We start from the raw sequence: 23,937 nt of genomic DNA, 5'->3' as shown, positions 1-23,937 counted from the left end.
CTCTTCACTCATTTTAATAACCAAATTAAATTCACACCAGACAGAGCGCTACAAACTGCTCCTCAGCTCCTTCATTTCTCTGGTGACTGTTCAAAAACCTGATCCTTCACCAAACCGGAAGAAGCAAGTAGATGCAGCAGAAGCTTTGACTGTGGACAGAGCTGAGGAGGAGTCCTGTCTGCTAACAGCTGGAGGAAGGGGACCTTAGGTCTCTTTCAGCCGGAGCTATGTCCCACTTGGCTCCTCCACAATTCAAACACTGAACACCTTGAACTAACTTGCTGACAGTTGGATCAGACAGAGGAAAAAATGATTAGCCGGATATCTTCATTCACTAAACGATCAGGTTATTTAAACAACATAGATGAGCTCAATCAAGTCACTTTACTTATTAAAGAGAATAAAAACACAAACGGAAAAACAGAGCAGAGAAAGATTGTTGTAAATGGAAACTGTATATAGACAAATGTACTTGACATGACATTGGAAATGATTTTCCAGCACTAGAAGGAAAATATTTAGTGACATTTTTGAGGAAGGACAATCTTTGCTGCTGCCCCAGTACGAGAAGCCAGGTTTGTTTTGTTGTTGTTTATGTGTGTGTGTGTTATGTGTTGTTTATATGCTGCATTGTTGAACATTTCAGTCCTGAGAAATGTCTTTTGCTGAAACCCTATAAACAGACTGCAGACTGCTGCTGCGCTGATTCTCTGCGTTTCTTGCTGACGGTGCTGTACAGTGCAAATGAATCCTCCACAGCCTCTTCACTTCTTAATCTGTTAATGACAACATTTCTTTAGCAAATTATTAATCAGATGTTATAATAACAGACCCAGAATATGAAGAAAGACTAACTCTGTGTAGCAGAGACAGTTATTCTGGACTCACCCTGGCGTAGCAGTGGTGCTCTTCACATTGACGACAGTGTATTCCACACCCTCCTCGTCCTCCTCTTCTTCTGTCTTGTGTCTGCTGGGCTGACCTTGCCTGATGTTGGAGTACAGTGGATCTTCCTGGTTTTTAGTGAAGCTCACGCTGGCATAGAAGAGTTCGTCCTGCTGCTAAGGTGAATCATGGGAAAGATTTTAGCACAAAATGGTTGTATAGTAAAACACCTCAAGGACTGAGGGTGAGAGGCTTCTGCAATTCCATTAATGTCCTGGCTCAAAGACACTCTGACATGTGGACAGGAGGGGGTTGAGTTTTAAGGTGAGAGTGGACTCTGAGTAACACCTGAACTCCCCTTTCTCACCTGTGCTGTGTTGTCTGGTCCCTCTCCAGGCTCAGGTGGTTGTTTCAAGAACTTCTTTCTTCTGGACAGAGAATGAACAAACAAATGAATCATCATATAAAACTGACTTAATGAAAGAAGCATTACTGAATTTAACCACAGTAAAACTGAGCTGCTTACCTAAACAGTACGAAGGCACAGAGGAATATGAGAGCCAGAAAAATAACAGCAACTGATCCAGCAGCTGCTGATTTCACTGAACCTGGAAAACAGTGATCAAACAGGAAAACTGATCATTAATTTCAGGCTGTTTTTGTGCTTTTAGCCAAACGTTCCATAACATGAAAAGTATCTTACCAGCAGCACCTTTTAGGTGTAAATGACTCGTGCACAGATGTGACTTACTTGCCCTAACAGTCAGATGTAAGGTGGAGCTATGACGCCCTCTGCTGTTCTGGGCTTCACAGTAATAACTCCCACTGTGCTCAGCTCTGATGTTGGTGATGGTGAAGATCTGTCCTGAAGCTTTTGCTGAGCCTTCATCCTCCTTGTACCAGGTATAATTAGCTGCTGGGTTAGCATCACTGCTACAGGTCAGATTCACAGAGCTGCCCTCCTTTATCTCAGCAGAGGGACTCACTGACACAGAGGGAAGCTTTGGAGCATCTGGTGGACAACAGACATGTCTTCAGTATTTGGAGCCTGGTTCTACACATACGCAGGCAAAGAAGGGCTTTTGCAAAGAGTACCACAAACCCAGAGGGCCACCAAAGAAGAAGGAGAAAGAACTGTATTACACAAAACACAAAGAGTTATAGTATTCCACTTCAAACTAAAGGCTAACATCAGCATGCTAATATGTGCACAATGACAACACTAACAAGCTGTAAACTTAATACTCAACTCAATAAACACAAAGCACATCTGAGGCTGAGCTGAACGTCACGTCAATGTTTTCACCACATTTTATGGCCATTCATTCAACAGTTGTTAGGACATTTCACTCACAACTACAAGTGTGAACCAAACATGTGTAAAGAGCAGCAGCACCTGCACTGACAGTTGGAAACTCTTTATATTTCTTCTTAACAACATGAAATGGTTTCAGCCTACAGCAGGTAAGACAGCAGATAGATCAGAATGTATGTAAATACACTGTTTGCCAAAACGATTTGCTAATACTTACAATACACTTCTATGAACAGAGGTGAAGACTCTGAGCGTCCATGTTGATTCTCAGACTTGCACTGGTAAAACCCTCTGTCCTCAGATCTGATGGAGGAGAAATTATAAATGTCCTCTGGTCCTTGAAGCAGTGTTTGGTTCTCCTTGTACCAGGTATAATGAGCTGCTGGGTTAGCATCACTGCTACAGGTCAGAGTCACTGAACTTCCCTCCACTATCTCACCAGAGGGACTCACTGACAGGGTGGACGTCTGTGGACCATCTGGAACAGATGTTTTGACACAGATTTGTATGAACTGAGATGAGCTGCAGCATCTGAAAGTTTACAGCAGGTCTTTGCTTTGGTTAAACAGATGCAACACACTCTGACAGATTAAAGCTGTTTATTTTTAATAAGAGGTTTTTACTCACATTTCACATTAATGAAGATAAAATTAGATGTCCTCCTCCCCAGATCATTCTCAGCTGTGCAGTAATACTGTCCAGAGTCAGAGGACTGGATGGAGCTGAAGACGAGCTGTGGTTCTTTCCTGAGCAGTGATTGGTTGTTTTTGTACCAGGTGTACACAGTGGGGGGGTTAGCATCACTGCTACAGCTGAGAGTCACTGAACTGTTCTTCATAATGTCACCAGGGGGACTCACCCACACTGTGGGAACCCTCGGAGCATCTGCAGGATATAAACATACGTTAACATGAGAATGTGTTTTGATAGAGAACAGACTCTTAACTGTTTGCTGCTGTCCACAGTGCTGATCCTGGATCTGTCCCAGGTACTCACCATCTCACATAACTGTGAAAATCACAGGGGCAAGAAAACTGCTGCCTATTTACACATCCAGCAGACACAAAGCCACGCCCACATTCATTTGGAGTGTTTGTTTCCAGCTGATCAATCTACGTCTAATATTCACATTGATCGGAGCTGCTTTAAAGGATGAGGCTGCTGATTTTCTGTATTTTTCTTATTGTCAGTAAATATCATGAAAAGACCAAAACAGTGAGTGTACCTTACTAATTCATGTTGTCTGTGTATTCATAGTCTGATTTAGATTATTCTTCTGTGCCATAGAGCTCCATTGTTGTCCACACTGCTACCCTGGGTGACATGTTTCTCCATATGGGCACGACGGTTTATTTCCAAAACGCTCCACAGACAAATAATGCTGATCAATTCTGCAGTTTCAGTAGAGCAGAGAACACTTTGTATAAGAACACAGTTCTGTTGTTGTGTATCATATCACAAGCTTCTGACATTGATGTTAATGTTCCAGGGACAGAGTTGGATCAGTACACTGAGGATAAATATACTGTACGTCAGCAATGTCAGGGACATTTCTGAGAATTTTCTACAGGAGCTGCAAGATGATTCTCAGCACACCTGAGGCCCGTTGGTGTTTTTGGTCTGTTCATGGGATTTTTGACAACAATGAAAAATTCAATCCTTTAAAGTTTAAACCAGATGATGTTTTGCTTGTGACACAGTGGAGTAAACTCACACACTGGAGGAGAGCGGTAACCCTCATAAGCACAGGAAAAACTGTCCTCAGGATCAAAGAGTCGTCTTAATGAATGAGATGTTTCTCCCGTGATTATGTTTCCATTCTCATACCAGACAAAGGAAGAACGAGCAGGAAGAAGACAGCTGCTGTGACAAACCAGTGTTGGACCAGTAGAAGACCAGATCACCTGCACCTGTAAATCTGGATCTGTGAACAAGAAAGTGAACTGTCAACAACACACACAGCTGCCTGTACAACTTCACCCTCTTGTGGCCAGTGGATAAAAGTGCAACCTCTCACAATGAACTGTAAACACATTAAGCAGCATGTGATCATTTGTGAGTGGGTATGTTCAGACTTCATTAACAACATAATGAGTTTGTGTTCGTCAGTACCTGTGACGGTCAGAGTTGTACCAGGTAAACCACTCTGCCATTCGGACCAATACGTTTTGAATTTGAAGCGATACTGAGCTGAATCACTGTCTCTCAGGTCAGTGATTCTCAGAGTGGAGCGTCCTGTCCTCGTTTCAAAGACCTGGACACGACCTGCATACAGGGACTCTTCACTAAGGTCCACAGCTTGTCTGCAATAACTCCCCGAACGATAACATTTATTTATGAACCACAACTTAGATGTAACAGATCCATAACTGTTGTACGAGCAGGAAATGTCCACTGATGATCCTTTAAAGGCACAGATGCTTCTGTCAGTGTACGTCACTCTGCTGCATGAATCACCATAAACACCTGAAACATGAAAGTTTTGATTATCACTATGAAAACTATACTCTCCACTGCACTAATTCACAGCTGGTTGTATTGCTGTGAGCAGGCTTAGCTAAGAAAGTTCAAACTCACACACTGAAGGAGAGGGTAAACCCTCGTGTCCTTCTACAGCACAGGAAACGCTGTCTTCAGAATAAAAGTAACCTGAATGATATTTTGTTTTTCCTCCAGTTTTCTGTCCATTCTTGTACCAGATGTAGGAGGGATGATTAGTTAGATCACAACTGCTGCTACACATCAGAGGTGGAGAATAGATCACCTTCACCTGCAAACCTGGATATATAAAGACACAGAGACATCACTGTAGACAGAACTGTCCACACAGACAGATGATAATCGATGCAGAGATTCAGGCTCTAACTTCTATAGTCTCCAACACTAATGTTACCTGTGACTGACAAAGTGACTCCTGGTGAACCAGTAAATGCACCACCTGGTTGGTTTGTTATGAACCTGAACTTGTACTGAGCTGAGTCGCTCTCTCTCAGGTCTCTGATTGTCAAAGTGCAGTCGTTCTCACCACAGTGATACTGCACACGACCTGCATACGCTGAGTCTGTTCTCACATCCACAGGTTCTTCATCCTGGAATTTAGTAAACCAGAATCTTCTCTCAACTGTGGTTTCATGGCCATTCATTCTGGGTGGGTATCTGTAGGAGCAGCGTATTTCCACTGTTGATCCTTTTAAGGCACAGATCTTACGAAGAGAGTAAGTAGCTCCCCAGCCATCCTGACCGTGTACCACTGTAACACAGAGAACATCAGAAAACACTGATTTATGAAAAGGTAACGAGGACCAGCTTAAAAAATCCTATTTACAGCAGAGTCACAAAGAATTCTCAGTAAAGACAGAAACTTTCACTTCAGTGTAGAAACCAGCTGAATGACTAATACATGTCCTGAAATGACTTGACTCCAACACTGAACGTTTAAGAAAGATTCCTGTCATATTGTTTTACACTTGTTATTTAAATTTTGATTTCTGTTTATTATCTTTCAAACTCATGATACAAATAACATTTCTCACTTCCTGGTGTTGTGTTGTTGTGGCACACATCACACTGCATTACACTCACGTTGGCTCTTCACAGGAATAGGTGACAAAGTTTGTTTCCTGTTTTTTGAACCTTTGTTAGATTTTTTCTTCGTCTCTCAAACAGAAAACTGACATTTCTGGATAAATGATTAACTGACTGCATCTGTCAGACGAACCACTTACAGATCTATTTATACACTTACTTGAAAAAGCCGAACCATTACTGTGCAATAAGACACATCACTTATATGCTGAGATAAAAAAGACCTTTCGAAATGTTGCAGTGTGTGAAAACATCAACACGACTGTAGTTTAACAGCACAATAAAAAAACCTCAGAGCTAAACGTGAAAAATCCTGTTAGAAAATCAGCACTAACTGCACAGATATTCAGCAAATCAGCAAACAGACATACATCACACATCAAGTGTAGAAAGGTGATGTTTGAGGAATTCATTTACTCATTCGACACAGTGCAGGAGACGGTACCTGGCACAGTGAGAAGAAGGACAACAAATCCACTTGCTGCTGCTGTTAAACTCATCGCTGCTCCTGTCATCTCTCCGTGTGACTTCAGAGTCAATAAAACACATCGGCTGGTGAACAATGTAGGAAAGAAATGTCACATCAAAAAACAATTCTTCTTCCCTCAGAGAAAGTAAATCTTCCTCTGTGGTTTGCACAGCCAGCAGAGGACAGACGTTCCGCTCTAAAAAGAAACTTCCTTCCTCTTTATGTTCTATAATCTGCTCGACGGCAGTAACCACTATTACTGTGGTGTGATGGTGGTAAGGCCCTATCCTACACATCACTGCAGCCTGCTAACACCATTTATACTGAGAAAAGAAAAAACTGTTTATTTTTTTAGGGATCAGGTTGGAGTGAGGTTTACACTGTGAGGTGACTTAAGGCAGATCTGAAAGGAGTTTGGAGGTCAAAGGTCAAAGGGCAAGGTCAGTATGATCATATTGATGTTTTGCATGGTAATGGAATATCGTAACAACCCTTTGAAGGATTGTCTTCAAACTTTGCACACATGTTGACTGTGCCTCAAAGATGAATTGAGTCGACTTTGGAAGTCAGAGGTCAAAGGTCAAGGTCGCTGTGACCTTAATGCAAATGTTGTGCTTCACTATGTGTTATCTCTACAATACTTTGAGTGATGTTCTTCAGACTTTGCACATATCATCACTGCTTGTCAAAGATGGAGTCAATATGTATTGGAGGTCAGAGGTCAAAGGTCAAGGCCACTGTGATCTTGTGTAAGTTTAACCTCTACATCTGCTACAAACAGGCACCCAGCCGTGCAGAGGCATACCACCGCCATGTGGTACTTCTAGTTTTAAAGTTTCACATACATTTATAGAGCTCACATGCATTAAAGGTTCAGTTCACCCAAATTACAAAAGGAGAAACTCCAGTGGTATTTGTGGATGGACAAAAAATATCAAAAGTATTTGTGTTGCTTAATACAAGCAGGGGGAAGAGAGAGAATATGTTTAAGAAACAAACAAGTCTTTACCTACGTTTACCACTGTGGTTTATATGTTTTTATTTTTTCTTGATGTTTAGAATCATGTATGAATAACAAACCACAGATTCATGTTGTGTTCTTATAGTTTTTTGTTGACTGCACTGTACAGAGCACATGGATCCTCCCCATCTTCTTGAATTCTTGTTCTGTGAAGGGAAGAATAAACCGCTGACACTGAGTTTTTAACCTAATGTGTTTATATTGTTTAGATTTGTATTTTTAATAAGTGTAGTGCTGAAAGTGTTTGTGTGAGAGGAGCTGCTCACCCTGCTGCACTGCTGCCTTTGTCAAATCTGACAACAGAGTAATCAACCCCATCCTCCTCCTCCTCGTCTTCCTCTGTTCCTCTCTGGGGTTGAACTCGCCCGACGTTGCAGTAGACGGCCTCTGTGTTCTGCTGTGAGAGGCAGATGCTGGCGTAGTGAAGGTCATCCTGCTGTTCTGCTGGTCGTCTCTGTGCTGCAGCTGACGGGGTGTCGTACACCGGACCCACGTTTAGCTGACGGGACAAACAGAGCTCAGGCATAACGAGACTTTTATTGTGCTGCTGCACAAAAAATGCTTTGTTGTGATTTGGGTTAACAAACTAAAGAACTAAACACTAACTCTAACAAGGCAGCTGTGAAGAAAGTAAAGTGGGTAATAAAGCACTTTTCAGATGAGCCTTAACAGGACAGGTGCGGTTTGAAATGCTTTCTTCCTCTGACACCAGAATACTTGAAGCTCTTCCTTTCTCACCTGCGCTCTGCTGTCAGGTCTCTCTCCGGCCGTGCGAGACTTCTTTCTTCTACACAGGAGGAAAAGCAATTGAATGAGTTAACTAATACACTTAGGGAACAGATGCATTAGTAAACATAGTCATGGAGGCAAAGAACTGCTCACCTGATCCACAGGAACACAGCGAGGAGCATGAGAGCCAGGAGAGCAGCAGTGACTGTTCCGGCAGCTGCTGATTTCAATGCACCTGGAAATAATCAGAAGGAAAGAATGACATCATCGAATGACGTCATCAAACCGTTCACCTGGATGAAAACACCTGCTGTTGTTTCTCCACTTACTGATTCACATTTATTGGCTGAGAAACTGTTGATGTGTTTTATTAAAAGGAGTTTCTGTACATTAAGGTACATTAGAGACGCTTTGAGTTTGGCTGAGGTCAAGTATGTGCTGCAACAACACACCAAAAGCTGGAGTGAAGTGGTGGGTGTAGACGAGTGTGCACAACTCACCTGGAACAACAGTCAGATGGAAGGTGGAGTTAGTACGTCCTCTGCTGTTCTGGGCTTCACAGTAATAACTCCCACTGTGCTCAGCTCTGATGTTGGTGATGATGAAGATCTGTCCTGAAGCTTTTACTGAGTCTTCATCCTCCTTGTACCAGGTATAATTAGCTGCTGGGTTAGCATCACTGCTACAGGTCAGAGTCACTGAACTTCCCTCCTTTATCTCAGCAGAGGGACTCACTGACACAGAGGGAAGCTTTGGAGCATCTGTGGAAAATATGTAGAGAAACACAACATTTTGTACACAGACCTGAGAATAATCAAAGTAAAGCTCTTTGTTATTTCTGTTTTATTAAGTGCTAAAAAAATACACTTGATTTTCTTCATTGACACCCACTGTCTGTACTTTTACTCTCAGAGTGTCTCAGTGATTTTCTGTTGTCTTCTACTTACACTGGACATCTAAGAACAGAGGTTCAGAGCTGATCTGTCCATACTGATTCTCAGACTTGCACTGGTAAAACCCTCTGTCCTCAGATCTGATGGAGGAGAAATGATAAATGTCCTCTGGTCCTTGAAGCAGTGTTTGGTTCTCCTTGTACCAGGTATAATGAGCTGCTGGGTTAGCATCACTGCTACAGGTCAGAGTCACTGAACTTCCCTCCACTATCTCACCAGAGGGACTCACTGACAGGGTGGACGTCTGTGGACCATCTGGAACAGATGTTTTGACACAGATGTGTATGAACTGAGATGAGCTGCAGCATCTGAAAGTTTACAGCAGGTCTTTGCTTTGGTTAAACAGATGCAACACACTCTAACAGATTAAAGCTGTTTATTTTTAATAAGAGGTTTTTACTCACATTTCACATTAATGAAGATAAAATTAGATGTCCTCCTCCCCAGATCATTCTCAGCTGTGCAGTAATACTGTCCAGAGTCAGAGGACTGGATGGAGCTGAAGACGAGCTGTGGTTCTTTCCTGAGCAGTGATTGGTTGTTTTTGTACCAGGTGTACACAGTGGGGGAGTTAGCATCACTGCTACAGCTGAGAGTCACTGAACTGTTCTTCATAATGTCACCAGGGGGACTCACCCACACTGTGGGAACCCTCGGAGCATCTGCAGGATATAAACATACGTTAACATGAGAATGTGTTTTGATAGAGAACAGACTCTTAACTGTTTGCTGCTGTCCACAGTGCTGATCCTGGATCTGTCCCAGGTACTCACCATCTCACATAACTGTGAAAATCACAGGGGCAAGAAAACGGCTGCCTATTTACACATCCAGCAGACACAAAGCCACGCCCACATTCATTTGGAGTGTTTGTTTCCAGCTGATCAATCTACGTCTAATATTCACACTCAAACAGAACTATGGGAGACTGGTGCTGGTGCTTTAAAATTTAAACCAGATGATGTTATGCTTGTGACACAGTGGAGTAAACTCACACACTGGAGGAGAGCGGTAACCCTCATAAGCACAGGAAAAACTGTCCTCAGGATCAAAGAGTCGTCTTAATGAATAAGATGCTTCTCCCTGGATCATGTTTCCATTCTCATACCAGACAAAGGAAGAACGAGCAGGAAGAAGACAGCTGCTGTGACAAACCAGTGTTGGACCAGTAGAAGACCAGATCACCTGAACCTGTACACGTGGTTCTGTGAACAAGAAACACAAATGTCATATAAAGTGAACTGTCAACAACACACACAGCTGCCTGTACAACTTCAACCTCTTGTGGCCAGTGGATAAAAGTGCAACCTCTCACAATGAACTGTAAACACATTAAGCAGCATGTGATCATTTGTGAGTGGGTATGTTCAGACTGTCGTCCTTATCAATATCAACCCACCATGCACAATATACCACTTTCCTATTAACACATTTTCTCATCCATGTTCTCATTTTCTCATCCATGTTCTCAGACTCCATTTGTTTAAAATTGCCATTACTTCTTATTTGTTACCTTGTGATAAACATTAACAACATAATGAGTTTGTGTTCGTCAGTACCTGTGACGGTCAGAGTTGTACCAGGTAAACCACTCTGCCATTCAAACCACTCTGTTCTGATATTGAAGCGATACTCAGCTGAATCACTGTCTCTCAGGTCAGTGATTCTCAGAGTGGAGCGTCCTGTCGTCGTTTCAAAGACCTGGACACGACCTGCATACAGGGAGTCTTTACTAAGGTCCACAGGTTGTCTGCAATTACTCCCCGAACGATAACATTTATTTATGAACCAGAACTTAGATGTAACAGATGCATAACTGTTGTATGAGCAGGAAATGTCCACTGATGATCCTTTAAAGGCACAGATGCTTCTGTCAGTGTACGTCACTCTGTTGCATGAATCACCATAAACACCTGAAACATGAAAGTTTTGATTATCACTATGAAAACTATACTCTCCACTGCACTAATTCACAGCTGGTTGTATTGCTGTGGGCAGGCTTGCCCATGCAAAAGATACATGAAGTCATGGTACATTATATTAGCTAAGAAAGTTTAAAACAGCATCATGTTAGAAGAAACTGTGAATTAAACTCACACACTGAAGGAGAGAGTAAATCCTCATGTCCTTCTACAGCACAGGAAATGCTGTTTACAGAATAATAGTAGACTGAAATACTTTTTGTTTTTCCCCCAGTTTTCTGTCCATTCTTGTACCAGATGTAGGAGGGATGATTAGTTAGATCACAACTGCTGCTACACTTCAGATCTGACCACGTGCAGGTTCTGGCTGAGCATGTGGATGATGAGATCACCTGCAAACCTGGATATATAAAGACACAGAGACATCACTGTAGACAGAACTGTCCACACAGACAGATGATAATCGATGCAGAGATTCAGGCTCTAACTTCTATAGTCTCCAACACTAATGTTACCTGTGACTGACAAAGTGACTCCTGGTGAACCAGTAAATGCACCACCTGGTTGGTTTGTTATGAACCTGAACTTGTACTGAGCTGAGTCGCTCTCTCTCAGGTCTCTGATTGTCAAAGTGCAGTCGTTCTCACCACAGTGATACTGCACACGACCTGCATACGCTGAGTCTGTTCTCACATCCACACGTTCTTCATCCTGGAATTTAGTAAACCAGAATCTTCTCTCAACTGTGGTTTCATGGCCATTCATTCTGGGTGGGTATCTGTAGGAGCAGCGTATTTCCACTGTGGATCCTTTTAAGGCGCAGATCTTAGTAAGAGAGTAAGTCGCTCCCCAGCCATCCTGACCATGTACCACTGTAAGAAAAAACAACATCTTCAGGTTCTAATCCTGTGTCTGAACTATTTGTTTGTCTTGGAACATGTTAAATATGCATCAAAAATAATGTTTGAGTATTTTTATACCAAATTCCTCTTTTTCATGCAAAACTTGATGAATCATCTTGAACTCAGATGCAGACAGATAAATGAGATATAATATGCCACATGTTTTAGACAGATAAGAAGCAGAACATGAATTATTATAAGAGTCTTGACTTGTTTCCTGTTTGTGGTCGGGTCAGGAGGGTGAAACTACAGAGAAATTCAAATCACTGATGTGTAACATCACACCTCCAGTCTGTGAAACCTGTTAATGTGAAGTCCCATCATGTTACAGAAACACCACACCGAGGTCTGAACATCACATCACAGCTGAGATACAAACAAAGAGGTTTGAAAAATAACATTTTCTACTCAAATATGATTTATTTTATATCTCCAGCTTTGCACCAAGTCCTGTAAATGTCTGCTGTTTCCGGGTTTGTATCACAGCGTCATTAGCGACGATCATTCAATAAACTGAGCTTAAACCCTCAAAGTCCTTCAGCTAAAATCAGAGTGCTGTGTGAATGTAGAGGTACAGTACCTGACACACAGAGAACAAACACAACGAATCCACTCCATGCTGCTGTTAAGCTCATAGCTGCAACTCTCCGTCTTCTAAAACCTGTCGCATCTGCTCTCAGGACACTTCAGTCCTGTGAAGTTGTCACAGTTGTGTGATCACTTGTTGAGATCTGATTTCCTTCCTCTTTACATCATTAATATGCGTGGACAGTCTGTGCATCCCCGACATGAAATGAAAACATCGCTACGCATGAACTTTCCAACGTGCTGCAGAGAGTGAAAGAGACTTTGTGGCAGAGGTGGGACCAAGTCATTGTTTTGCAAGTCCCAAGTAAGTCTCAAGTCTTGGCCCTCAAGTCCCGAGTCAAGTCCCAAGTCAAGACAGGCAAGTCCCGAGTCAAGTCCAAAGTCAAGATTGACAAGTCTCAAGTCAAGTCCAAAGTCCTACACTTTGAGTTTCAAGTCCTTTCGAGTCCTTTTAACCACACAGCAATAATATATTATGTAAGAGGTAAGCATATTAAACAGATGTCAGAACATCCCTTATAGCCACACATGAACTGTATTGAAACTACTCTTAATTACTCATATTATTAATATCAATCTTAACATTGTGTGATAATATATTTTGTATCTTAGTGTGTTACGTTGCAGCACGTAGACCAGCAACTCACGTGTGCAAGCTAACTTGTTTTTTCGTCAATGGACTGCTGGAGAGTAAGAACAACGAGCAGTATAACTTTGTTTTCCTGTCGGAAAAATCCGTCTGACAGCAAGCTAAAACGGTACACATATTCTTAATATAGCGCACATTTAAAGTGACCTTGATTTTATTAGGTTTGCCTCTTTGTAGGTGGCTAAAATATGCGTTGCTGCTAACCGCCGTCTACTGTGTGATACCTTGACTAATGTTATGTATAAGTACCTCAACCATAGCCCTGTTAAAAAAATACTTAACAAAGGTATGAATAAGGGAGTGAACTCGCAGTAGACGCAACAAATTACCGTGTTTGCAATGATTTAGCTACACAGCAAAGAAAAAGCTACTTAGCCAATAAATGTAAGCTTTCATTCAGAACTTACCTTTCTTTGTGCAACTTTAGATGTCGAACGAAGTTCGAAGTTGTTGCGTCTCCATCTGTAATCTTCGAGCCACATGTTTTGCATACTGCAATTCGTTTTTTATTGACCACCTCGTAGTTTTTATACCCGAACGAAACTATCTTTGGTATCATTTTTTCCAGCTAGCGCGCTGTTTGACAGTCCGTCTTCATTGGTTGTCCTGCAATTTGATTGGATGGATGCTGTCGGATCAAAACAACGTTGATCTAATTTGATTGGATGTTGTGCCGACAGCACACACACAGACGCACACATACAAAGAAAGATACAGAGCGTTCCTTAAATAACATCCTTTTTAATCTTTGGGTTTTTGAGGAAAGTAGCAAGTCTTGTCGAGTCAAAAGGCTCAAGTCCAAGTGAAGTCACAAGTCATTGATGTTAAAGTCCAAGTCGAGTTGCAAGTCTCTTTACATTTTGTCAAGTCGAGTCTAAAGTCATCAAATTCATGACTCGAGTCTGACTCGAGTCCAAGTCATGTGACTCGAGTCCACACCTCTGCTTTGTGGCCTGTTTGAACCCAAAATGCACATTTAAAAAATAAATGGAAATTTAAACAACTGACCACATTGTCCAATACTTGTTTAATAGGCCCATGAATAGTTGAGCTGTTGGAGATACATGGCAACTACACATTAACATACAGTTCACACATGAACATGCGCGGACTGATGCTCTAATGTTTCTTTGTTTTCTTGCAGCTCATTGAATCAGAGCTAACACAGAAATTAAACAGGGTAAAACAAGACATTCAGCTCCGTTTGCGTCTGTTAACCATTTCTGCTCAGCTCCCCGACCGTGGTCCGAGAGCACGGAGGAACCGTGAGGAGCTCCAGGGACGAGCGGTATCTGCTCGTGGTTAACACCCCCTCCTTGTCACTCACACGACGGAAGAACTCGGAAGACGAGCCGGGAGCCTTGTTCACCTGGAACGGCTTCAGCTTTATTGTTACTCTCACGTTCACTGTATTAAATTCCTGCCGCTCACGTGCAACTCGCTCAACTTCAATTCTCCAGCAAACATCTTCCTCGCGCACACACACCTGCACGCTCATAAACAACAGGGACGTACACACACACACATACACACGCGCCACTCTTATAACACATCAGATAAAAACCTCTAAACTCTCAGACACAGATAAACAGCAGTAACATACCTTGATGTCGGTCTCGACTGGAGCTAAACTCCCGTTATAACCTGCTCGTTCATCCTTATTATCACCTGTTTCTGTCCGCGCGCTCTGCGTCACCGTTTCTGTGGTTTACTCCGTGTTTTTTTTTGTCATTTCACTCCGTTATATGCAAAAGATATCCTTTCAAAATAAACTTCCGTCCTCACAGAAAACACACAAATAACAAAATGCATTACAAACGCTAACTTTACATCTGTGAGCCACACTGCACTGGGGTCGGTAACAGTTCATTTGCTCTGCTCAGTTTCACTCTTCACTCATTTTAATAACCAAATTAAATTCACACCAGACAGAGCGCTACAAACTGCTCCTCAGCTCCTTCATTTCTCTGGTGACTGTTCAAAAACCTGATCCTTCACCAAACCGGAAGAAGCAAGTAGATGCAGCAGAAGCTTTGACTGTGGACAGAGCTGAGGAGGAATCCTGTCTGCTAACAGCTGGAGGAAGGGGACCTTAGGTCTCTTTCAGCCGGAGCTATGTCCCACTTGGCTCCTCCACAATTCAAACACTGAACACCTTGAACTAACTTGCTGACAGTTGGATCAGACAGAGGAAAAAATGATTAGCTGGATATCTTCATTCACTAAACGATCAGGTTATTTAAACAACATAGATGAGCTCAATCAAGTCACTTTACTTATTAAAGAGAATAAAAACACAAACGGAAAAACAGAGCAGAGAAAGATTGTTGTAAATGGAAACTGTATATAGACAAATGTACTTGACATGACATTGGAAATGATTTTCCAGCACTAGAAGGAAAATATTTAGTGACATTTTTGAGGAAGGACAATCTTTGCTGCTGCCCCAGTACGAGAAGCCAGGTTTGTTTTGTTGTTGTTTATGTGTGTGTGTGTTATGTGTTGTTTATATGCTGCATTGTTGAACATTTCAGTCCTGAGAAATGTCTTTTGCTGAAACCCTATAAACAGACTGCAGACTGCTGCTGCGCTGATTCTCTGCGTTTCTTGCTGACGGTGCTGTACAGTGCAAATGAATCCTCCACAGCCTCTTCACTTCTTAATCTGTTAATGACAACATTTGTTTAGCAAATTATTAATCAGATGTTATAATAACAGACCCAGAATATGAAGAAAGACTAACTCTGTGTAGCAGAGACAGTTATTCTGGACTCACCCTGGCGTAGCAGTGGCGCTCTTCACATTGACGACAGTGTATTCAACATCCTCCTCGTCCTCCTCCTCTTCTTCTGTCTTGTGTCTGCTGGGCTGACCTTGCCTGATGTTGGAGTACAGTGGATCTTCCTGGTTTTTAGTGAAGCTCACGCTGGCATAGAAGAGTTCGTCCTGCTGCTAAGGTGAATCATGGGAAAGATTTTAGCACAAAATGGTTGTATAGTAAAACACCTCAAGGACTGAGGGTGAGAGGCTTCTGCAATTCCAGTAATGTCCTGGCTCAAAGACGCTCTGACATGTGGACAGGAGGGGGTTGAGTTTTAAGGTGAGAGTGGACTCTGAGTAACACCTGAACTCCCCTTTCTCACCTGTGCTGTGTTGTCTGGTCCCTCTCCAGGCTCAGGTGGTTGTTTCAAGAACTTCTTTCTTCTGGACAGAGAATGAACAAACAAATGAATCATCATATAAAACTGACTTAATGAAAGAAGCATTACTGAATTTAACCACAGTAAAACTGAGCTGCTTACCTAAACAGTACGAAGGCACAGAGGAATATGAGAGCCAGAAAAATAACAGCAACTGATCCAGCAGCTGCTGATTTCACTGAACCTGGAAAACAGTGATCAAACAGGAAAACTGATCATTAATTTCAGGCTGTTTTTGTGCTTTTAGCCAAACGTTCCATAACATGAAAAGTATCTTACCAGCAGCACCTTTTAGGTGTAAATGACTCGTGCACAGATGTGACTTACTTGCCCTAACAGTCAGATGTAAGGTGGAGCTATGACGCCCTCTGCTGTTCTGGGCTTCACAGTAATAACTCCCACTGTGCTCAGCTCTGATGTTGGTGATGGTGAAGATCTGTCCTGAAGCTTTTGCTGAGCCTTCATCCTCCTTGTACCAGGTATAATTAGCTGCTGGGTTAGCATCACTGCTACAGGTCAGATTCACAGAGCTGCCCTCCTTTATCTCAGCAGAGGGACTCACTGACACAGAGGGAAGCTTTGGAGCATCTGGTGGACAACAGACATGTCTTCAGTATTTGGAGCCTGGTTCTACACATACGCAGGCAAAGAAGGGCTTTTGCAAAGAGTACCACAAACCCAGAGGGCCACCAAAGAAGAAGGAGAAAGAACTGTATTACACAAAACACAAAGAGTTATAGTATTCCACTTCAAACTAAAGGCTAACATCAGCATGCTAATATGTGCACAATGACAACACTAACAAGCTGTAAACTTAATACTCAACTCAATAAACACAAAGCACATCTGAGGCTGAGCTGAACGTCACGTCAATGTTTTCACCACATTTTATGGCCATTCATTCAACAGTTGTTAGGACATTTCACTCACAACTACAAGTGTGAACCAAACATGTGTAAAGAGCAGCAGCACCTGCACTGACAGTTGGAAACTCTTTATATTTCTTCTTAACAACATGAAATGGTTTCAGCCTACAGCAGGTAAGACAGCAGATAGATCAGAATGTATGTAAATACACTGTTTGCCAAAACGATTTGCTAATACTTACAATACACTTCTATGAACAGAGGTGAAGACTCTGAGCGTCCATGTTGATTCTCAGACCTGCAGTAGTAGGTCCCTCTGTCCTCAGAGCTGATGGAGGAGAAATTATAAATGTCCTCTGGTCCCTGAAGCAGTGTTTGGTTCTCCTTGTACCAGGTATAATCAGCTGCTGGGTTAGCATCACTGCTACAGGTCAGAGTCACTGAACTTCCCTCCACTATCTCACCAGAGGGACTCACTGACACAGAGGGAAGCTTTGGAGCGTCTGGAGAAGATGTAGGAATATAGATTATTATGATCAATAAAAGATCACACTTTTCTAGTTTCTTGGCCTGGGTCTATTTTCTGTCCCTTTATTTTGCCTGTTGTTTTCTGAGAGTTCACACACCTGTGTTGAATTAGGCCATTATCGTCATGCATGTCACTCACACACTCACATTTCACACTGATGGAGACGACTGCAGCTGATGTCCTCCCCAGGTCGTTCTCAGCTGTGCAGTAATACTCTCCAGAGTCAGAGGACTTGGTCTTGAAGACAAGCTGTGGTTCTTCATTGATCACTCTTTGGCTGTTCTTGTGCCATGTGTATTTAGCTGCTGGGTTAGCATCACTGCTACAGGTCAGATTCACTGAACTGCCCTCCATTATGTCACCAGAGGGGGTCACCGATACTGAGGCAAACTGTGGGGGATCTGCAGGAGAAGATGTTGACATTAATATTAAATATGCTCATGAAACTATGTCTATTTTAGTGGTTAATAAAAATAGAAAATAGAGCCTAGGTTTTTAAAAAGCAGGCTTGTAAAATATACTGATTAATAAAAAAGAAAAGATAAACTTGTGAGTATCTACGTCTTCTATGACTCATGACATTGCACAGAGGTGTAAACTCACACACTGAAGGAGAGCGGTAATCCACATTATCTCTGAAAGCGCAGGCGATGCTGTCTCCAGGATGAAAATCGTGTGTATAAAAAGAACTCCCTTCCTGAATGTCCCATCCGTTCTGAAACCAGGCATAAGAACCAGAGGGACTGCAGACGCTGTGACACTTCAGCTCTGCCGTGGTGTGAGACTGGTGGACTGCGATTACTCTGGTCACCTGCACCCGCAGAGCTGGATATGAGAAGAAAACAGCATCATATCATTGGTCACTAACTATACAAGTACAGTTTCATGCCTTTGTGTGCACCATTGCATTTAGCTTTTTGCTGAAAACTGCTATAAAATAATCACCAATAAAATATCATTACGTTTTTTAAATCAAATATTCAGTTTGTGTTCGTCAGTACCTGTGACGCTCAGAGTTGTACCAGGTAAACTGCTCTTCCATTCAAAATAAGGTGTTTTGAATTTGAAGCGGTACTCGGCTGAATCGCTCTCTCTCAGGCCAGTGATTCTCAGAGTGGAGCGTCCTGTCTCTGTCTCATCAACATGAACACGACCTGAAAACCGAACATCCTGACGAACGTCCTCTGGCTCTGACAGATCAGGCCACGGATGATTGTGTTCAGCTGTGAACCACAATGTTGCAATGGGACTGTAATTGGTGCTGTAATCACAAGAAATGTCCACTGATGAGCCTTCAAGGGCACAAATTCTTCTCTGAGTGTAAACCACTTTCTTGCAGTTCTGACCAGAGAAACCTGAAAGATAAAAAAAAGAGTTGTGCTGTGTGGCTTTAAAATGGCATTAAAAATCACAGATACTAAAAATATATACAGTAACTTATATGAAGGTAATGCTCCACTGTAAACTTACAGACTGAAGGAGAGGGGAAATTCTCAAATCCTTTTACAGCACATGAATAGCTGTTTCCATAGCCAGATGAGACATACAAATAAGAAGAACTTTTTCCCTCCATTATTACACCATTTTGGAACCAAACAATGGAAGAACCAGGTGGATGACAAGTCAAGTCACACTTCAGCCGTTTTGTAGTACTCCAAGTGCCCACCACCTGAATATCTGGATCAGTGAATGAGGAACAGAGTGTCAATCACACTCACACACAGTGAGGGAGTCAAAATAGCAAATGCAATTCCCAGAAGTTAAAGACTGTACTAGTAACAAAATCATCCAGTCATCAAAGTGTACATGTAAATGTGGAAGCCAAATAGACACAAACAGATGGTGAGTGTACAGTTGACATTTTAGGAACTGTTAAGTAAATAATACTGAACCCGAATGTAGCCAGAACACACACACACACACACACACACACACACACACACACACACACACACACACACACACACACACACACACACACACACACACACACACACACACACACACACACACACACACACACACACACACACACACACACACACACAAACTGGGCACCAACAAAACACACAAGGGAGGAAAGAAGATGGGAGACACACTAGGGATAACATAACAGGAACACATGCACACCGTCTTGTTATTGCAATTATCTAATCAGCCAATCACGTGGCAGCATTGTAATGTGTGAAATCCTGCAGATACAGGTCAGGAGCTGCAGTTAATGTTCACATTGAACATTAACCCAGAATAGAGCCAGAAACAAAACACATCCAGTGGGCAGAAGTTCATCCTCATCGCTATTCAATGCCACTAAATCCTACACAATAGTCCTTTACTACAAATAAATCATTGTTTTAATACCGCAGTTGTAGTATTGTTTCAGACCATGTTCATCACAGTTTTGTTGAACGTGCAGCTTGTGTGATTAGTACCTGTGACTCTCAGAGTTGTACCAGGTAAACTGCTCATCCATTCAAAGCTTGGTGTTTTGAATTTGAAGCGGTACTCGGCTGAATCGCTCTCTCTCAGGTCAGTGATTCTCAGAGTGGAGCGTCCTGTCTCTGTTTCAAGAACCTGAAAGCGGCCTGAATCTTGGAAGGCTTTAGTAATGTCCACAGGCTGCTGATGTAGTTCATGTCTGAACCAGAATTTAGATTCGACATGTCCTTCATAACTGCTGTAATTACAAGAAACATCCACTGACGAGCCCTTGATGACACAGATGCTTCTGTCAGTGTACGACACTCTGTTGCAGGACCGACCATCGACACCTGAAAGATAAAATTATTTTCAGACCATTTTTTAAAGCAGAGTTTGGTGAGGAGTCACAATGGGGCTCTGGTGAGGCTGTGCTAAGGCACAGTGGTGCTTTTTACCTATATTTTTTCAGAGGAGTTTCACTGAGAAAGCTCTGAGAAAGTTGCACTGCACTGAGTTACCATGTTCACCATCTTAGTTTAGTATGTACGCAAACTGACATTTTTGACCTAATGATGCTATCCATGCAACAGCTGTTGAGAAACGTCATGTAAAACCAAAAATAGAATAGAATAGAATAGAAATACTTTATTCATCCCAAGCTGGGAAATTTCACCCAGTCAAGCTCATGAGGAAACGTAACTAAAATCATTAGTATTCATCCTCTCTGTGCCCTGGACAGCTGTACTAAATTTCGTGGAAATCCATGACAAATTCTCAGACCAAATTCAATATTCAATTCAATATTTCAGCCTGGGTTTGCCAAAATACATCTTATTATAAGGCTCCACCAGATGGCGTTGTGTCAGAGGAAGAGTGTGGACGACACTCACACACTGAAGGAGACAGGAAATCCTCATATCCCATTAGAGCACAGGAATAGCTGCCAGAACTATCAGGGCTGTATAATACGTTAGATGTTTGTCCCCAGACTGTCTGTCCATTCTTGTACCAAATGTAGGAGTGACGAACAGGTAACTGACAGCTGCTGTAACACTCCACCTGAGTATAATCGTAGAATGGTGGCTGGATTTTCACCTGTAGCTCTGGATGGGCTTTGTGAAGAAAGAACACATATGTTATTTCAGACAAAACCTTCAGTATATACACATGCAGATACACACACACATTTATTGTTTTCTTGTTGAACATGTGGAAAAAATTAATATACACGTTAAAATTTTACCTGTGACGGACAAAGTGACTCCAGGTTCATTAGGATGTCCTCCATTTCGTGGGTTTTTTATTAAACTGAAATAGTACACACCTGAGTCACTCTCTTTCACGTTTGTGATTGTCAGAGTGCATCTGTTCATAGAAGAATAATACTTCACACGATCTCTGTAGTCTCTGTGTTTTCTCAGATCCTCAGATGTATAATAATTCCTTTTAAAATACCAAAATGTATCTTTAGCTGCAATGTCACGGCTGTTTGATTTAGTTGTGGATATGTCTGTGTGCATTTCCACTGTTGATCCTTTTAAAGCACAGATCTGAGTAGAGGTGTATGTCACGCTCCCGCTGTAACGCTGTGCCACTGTAACACAAAGCACATCAGAAACCACAATTAGATTCATAATAACACGAGGAGACAGACTCTTTATTTGTAACAGGTGTAAAACCACTTCACCAGAAATGACGCAGGCTCTCTTTAAGACAGTGTGAGACAGAGATAATCGTGTACAACCAACTTGTTTTTAAGTGTGGGCTAAAAAAAAAAACAAACTCAGACTGTTTTACTGCAGTAAAACAAGAACTTGTCTTCACTGGCACTGAGCTTAAGACGTCTTCTGTCTTTGGAACGTAGTAATGTCTGTTTAAAAAAAAAGAGTATATACTATAAAAGAGAATGTTAATGTAATTTTTGGTTCATGGCAAAGTTAAAAAAAAAAGGTATGAAGGAATCTACAACCTACTTAGTTTCATTTGTAGAGGAAAATCTCTGCAACTAATCTCTAAGTGCACTGAGGCAGGACAAAGCAGGTGCCTGTTTGTAGCAGATGTAGAGGTTATGGGTGTTTTGTAGTGATAATGGCAGTGTTTGTGAAGGTTGGTGTTGGTTGTTCACAAGCAAAACTTACACAAGATCACAGTGGTCTTGACCTTTGACCTCTGACCTCCAAAATCTACTCAGTTCATCCTTGAGGCACAGTCAACATTTGTGCAAAGTCTGAAAGCCATCCCTCAAACAGTTCTTACGATATCGCATTACCATGCAAAACATAAACATGGTCATAGTGACCTTGCCCTTTCACCTTTGAACTCCAAACTCCTTTCAGACCTGCCGTAAGTCACAGTCAACATTTTTACAGAGTTTGACAGAGAGACCTCAAAGCGTTCTTGAGATATCGTGCGTAGAAGAATCCGGAATGGACGGACAGAAGGACAACCCGAAAACATAATGTCTCCGGCCGTGGCTATCGCCAGTGTGGAGGCAGCTGCAGATTAAATATTACAGGGGTATGTATACAGAAAAAGAGTCAGCTTTGCTTGGTTGCTTTCCTTTCTGTGGTCAGGCTGCTGCAGAGCATGAATGGAAACTGCACACAAATGCAGAACATCGAGGCGTGGGCAGCTTTTGTGATATGATTTTAACCAAAAAAAAAAAAAGAAAAGAGAAATAGATTTAATCAAGGAAAAGAAAGAGCCACACCTATTAAATTCAACTTATTTTTGCCTGCTGTTCTCACAAACACAGAAATTCTTTCAGATGTCACTCAACATCGGAGGATAACAGCTGGAATCGGCCCAGATTTAGCAGTATGTGGGCCAGACTCAGGCCGAGGACCCAGGCCGTGTGTTTTGCTGCCTGGGTAGCGGGTCGTTTACGCTCGGTTCTTTTAGAGTTTTCTTTTCACTCAAGTGAGATCAGTAAGAGTGAACCAGAACAGTAAAGCTGCAAGCCAGAAAACCAGAACAATGAGCAGCTGAAAGATGCTAACATGCTCTGCAGAGCTAATGCACAGTCAGGTGTTAATTCAGGTGCTAACACCTTTAACATTGTACAGTCAGTTGATCAGTTGTTAAAATAAAAACTACTATAACATATTTCGAAAGACAGTGCAAACTTGTGTTATCTTATGTATTTCCTGTTCTTATCACGCAGTCAGAGAACTAACCACCTGTAAAATTAACTGTAATACAAACAGGAGATGTTGGTTAAAGTAGTAGCTGTTGAAGTGGGACTAGTTTCTACATCTGTTGATCATTTCCTCATTTAAGGAAACCTGCTCTATATAAAAAGTGCATTGAGATAAATTCTGTTATGATTCGGCACTATATAAATAAAACTGAACTGAACTGAACTGAATGGCTGTCTGTTGAAGGGTTTCCATCACACTGTAACTTCACACATTAATATTTATAAACAAAAAAACCCACATTCCTCTAAGTTTCTGAAGGAAATATAAGTGAATATGAATGTAGATGTACAGTACCTGAGACAGAGAGAAGGAAGAGAATCAATCCACTCGCTTCTGTCAAACTCATTGTTGCTTCTCACACCTGTTAAACGACGTCAGCAGGTAGATCACACACACACACAAGAAATACTGTATCCCAATCAGGCACAACAATCAGAGATCAATGTATAAAACAGAGATCAACGTCTTAAAAGCTGGCATGTCTTCCTTCCCCTTTACAGTATTAACATGCATGAGCAGACAAATGGCTGTAAATCCCCAACAACAAATGAAGAAATGATTCTTACTGTTGACGTGCAAATGATCAAATGATGCATGAACTTCTTAAAATATAGTTTATGGAAATAACAATGAGAGAGTAGTTTTGTTGCCTTGTGGGGTCCCTTCCTGGTTACACTTCCTGGTTAACACTCTGAACTAAGAA

General features: G+C 41.9%; 3 protein-coding genes across 4 annotated transcripts; all 3 read right to left on the bottom strand.

Moving 5' to 3' along the window:
- Nucleotides 1–365: 365 nt before the first annotated feature.
- Nucleotides 366–4,024, bottom strand: LOC121180556 (B-cell receptor CD22-like). The gene is made up of 8 exons (XM_041036064.1): nt 3,915–4,024; nt 2,828–3,085; nt 2,418–2,678; nt 1,589–1,897; nt 1,412–1,493; nt 1,253–1,313; nt 889–1,061; nt 366–776 (listed from the first exon to the last, which is right to left on the bottom strand). Exons 2-8 carry the CDS (start codon nt 3,036–3,038, stop codon nt 674–676), a joined length of 1,200 nt encoding a protein of 399 aa, XP_040891998.1. The 5' UTR covers nt 3,039–3,085; nt 3,915–4,024; the 3' UTR covers nt 366–673.
- A 733-nt stretch (nt 4,025–4,757) lies between these two features.
- LOC121181347 lies at nt 4,758–6,562 on the bottom strand. Its single transcript, XM_041037270.1, has 3 exons — nt 6,231–6,562; nt 5,094–5,450; nt 4,758–4,978 (listed from the first exon to the last, which is right to left on the bottom strand). Exons 1-3 carry the CDS (start codon nt 6,298–6,300, stop codon nt 4,758–4,760), a joined length of 648 nt encoding a protein of 215 aa, XP_040893204.1. The 5' UTR covers nt 6,301–6,562.
- A 712-nt stretch (nt 6,563–7,274) lies between these two features.
- LOC121180552 (sialoadhesin-like) lies at nt 7,275–23,934 on the bottom strand. Of its 2 annotated transcripts, XM_041036057.1 has the most exons (15): nt 23,801–23,934; nt 23,529–23,595; nt 21,278–21,628; nt 20,925–21,146; nt 20,046–20,384; nt 19,084–19,290; nt 18,615–18,968; nt 18,217–18,438; nt 17,760–18,014; nt 8,952–9,212; nt 8,505–8,765; nt 8,158–8,239; nt 8,014–8,062; nt 7,542–7,774; nt 7,275–7,421 (listed from the first exon to the last, which is right to left on the bottom strand). In XM_041036057.1, exons 2-15 carry the CDS (start codon nt 23,578–23,580, stop codon nt 7,355–7,357), a joined length of 2,955 nt encoding a protein of 984 aa, XP_040891991.1. In that variant the 5' UTR covers nt 23,581–23,595; nt 23,801–23,934; the 3' UTR covers nt 7,275–7,354. The 2 variants fall into 2 exon arrangements, with proteins under 2 accessions (XP_040891991.1, XP_040891992.1); XM_041036058.1 differs by lacking the exons at nt 17,760–18,014; nt 18,217–18,438; nt 18,615–18,968; ... (4 more) ...; nt 23,529–23,595; nt 23,801–23,934 and adding exons at nt 9,362–9,619; nt 9,953–10,162; nt 10,517–10,870; ... (2 more) ...; nt 12,362–12,473; nt 14,622–15,048.
- Nucleotides 23,935–23,937: the final 3 nt, after the last annotated feature.

This window comes from Toxotes jaculatrix, chromosome 4, assembly GCF_017976425.1.
Source record: "Toxotes jaculatrix isolate fToxJac2 chromosome 4, fToxJac2.pri, whole genome shotgun sequence".
Classification (NCBI taxonomy): domain Eukaryota; kingdom Metazoa; phylum Chordata; class Actinopteri; family Toxotidae; genus Toxotes; species Toxotes jaculatrix.
Note: the sequence above shows the minus strand (reverse complement) of the source record. Positions and strands in the feature narration are given on the sequence as shown.

Excerpts from the sequence above, each read along its gene's own strand:
- LOC121180552 (XM_041036057.1), bottom strand. The coding sequence starts at position 23,580 with ATGAGTTTGACAGAAGCGAGTGGATTGATTCTCTTCCTTCTCTCTGTC. Across the intron at positions 21,629-23,528 it reads CTTCCTTCTCTCTGTCTCAG|TGGCACAGCGTTACAGCGGG; the intron begins GTACTGTACATC and ends TTTGTGTTACAG. Across the intron at positions 18,439-18,614 it reads TACAACTCTGAGCGTCACAG|CTCTGCGGGTGCAGGTGACC; the intron begins GTACTGACGAAC and ends TCTCATATCCAG.
- LOC121180556 (XM_041036064.1), bottom strand. The coding sequence starts at position 3,038 with ATGAAGAACAGTTCAGTGACTCTCAGCTGTAGCAGTGATGCTAACCCC. Across the intron at positions 1,494-1,588 it reads ACACCTAAAAGGTGCTGCTG|GTTCAGTGAAATCAGCAGCT; the intron begins GTAAGATACTTT and ends ACTGTTTTCCAG. Across the intron at positions 777-888 it reads AGCACCACTGCTACGCCAGG|ATTAAGAAGTGAAGAGGCTG; the intron begins GTGAGTCCAGAA and ends TGTCATTAACAG.
- LOC121181347 (XM_041037270.1), bottom strand. The coding sequence starts at position 6,300 with ATGACAGGAGCAGCGATGAGTTTAACAGCAGCAGCAAGTGGATTTGTT. Across the intron at positions 5,451-6,230 it reads CCTTCTTCTCACTGTGCCAG|TGGTACACGGTCAGGATGGC; the intron begins GTACCGTCTCCT and ends TCTGTGTTACAG. Across the intron at positions 4,979-5,093 it reads AGTCACTTTGTCAGTCACAG|GTTTGCAGGTGAAGGTGATC; the intron begins GTAACATTAGTG and ends TTATATATCCAG.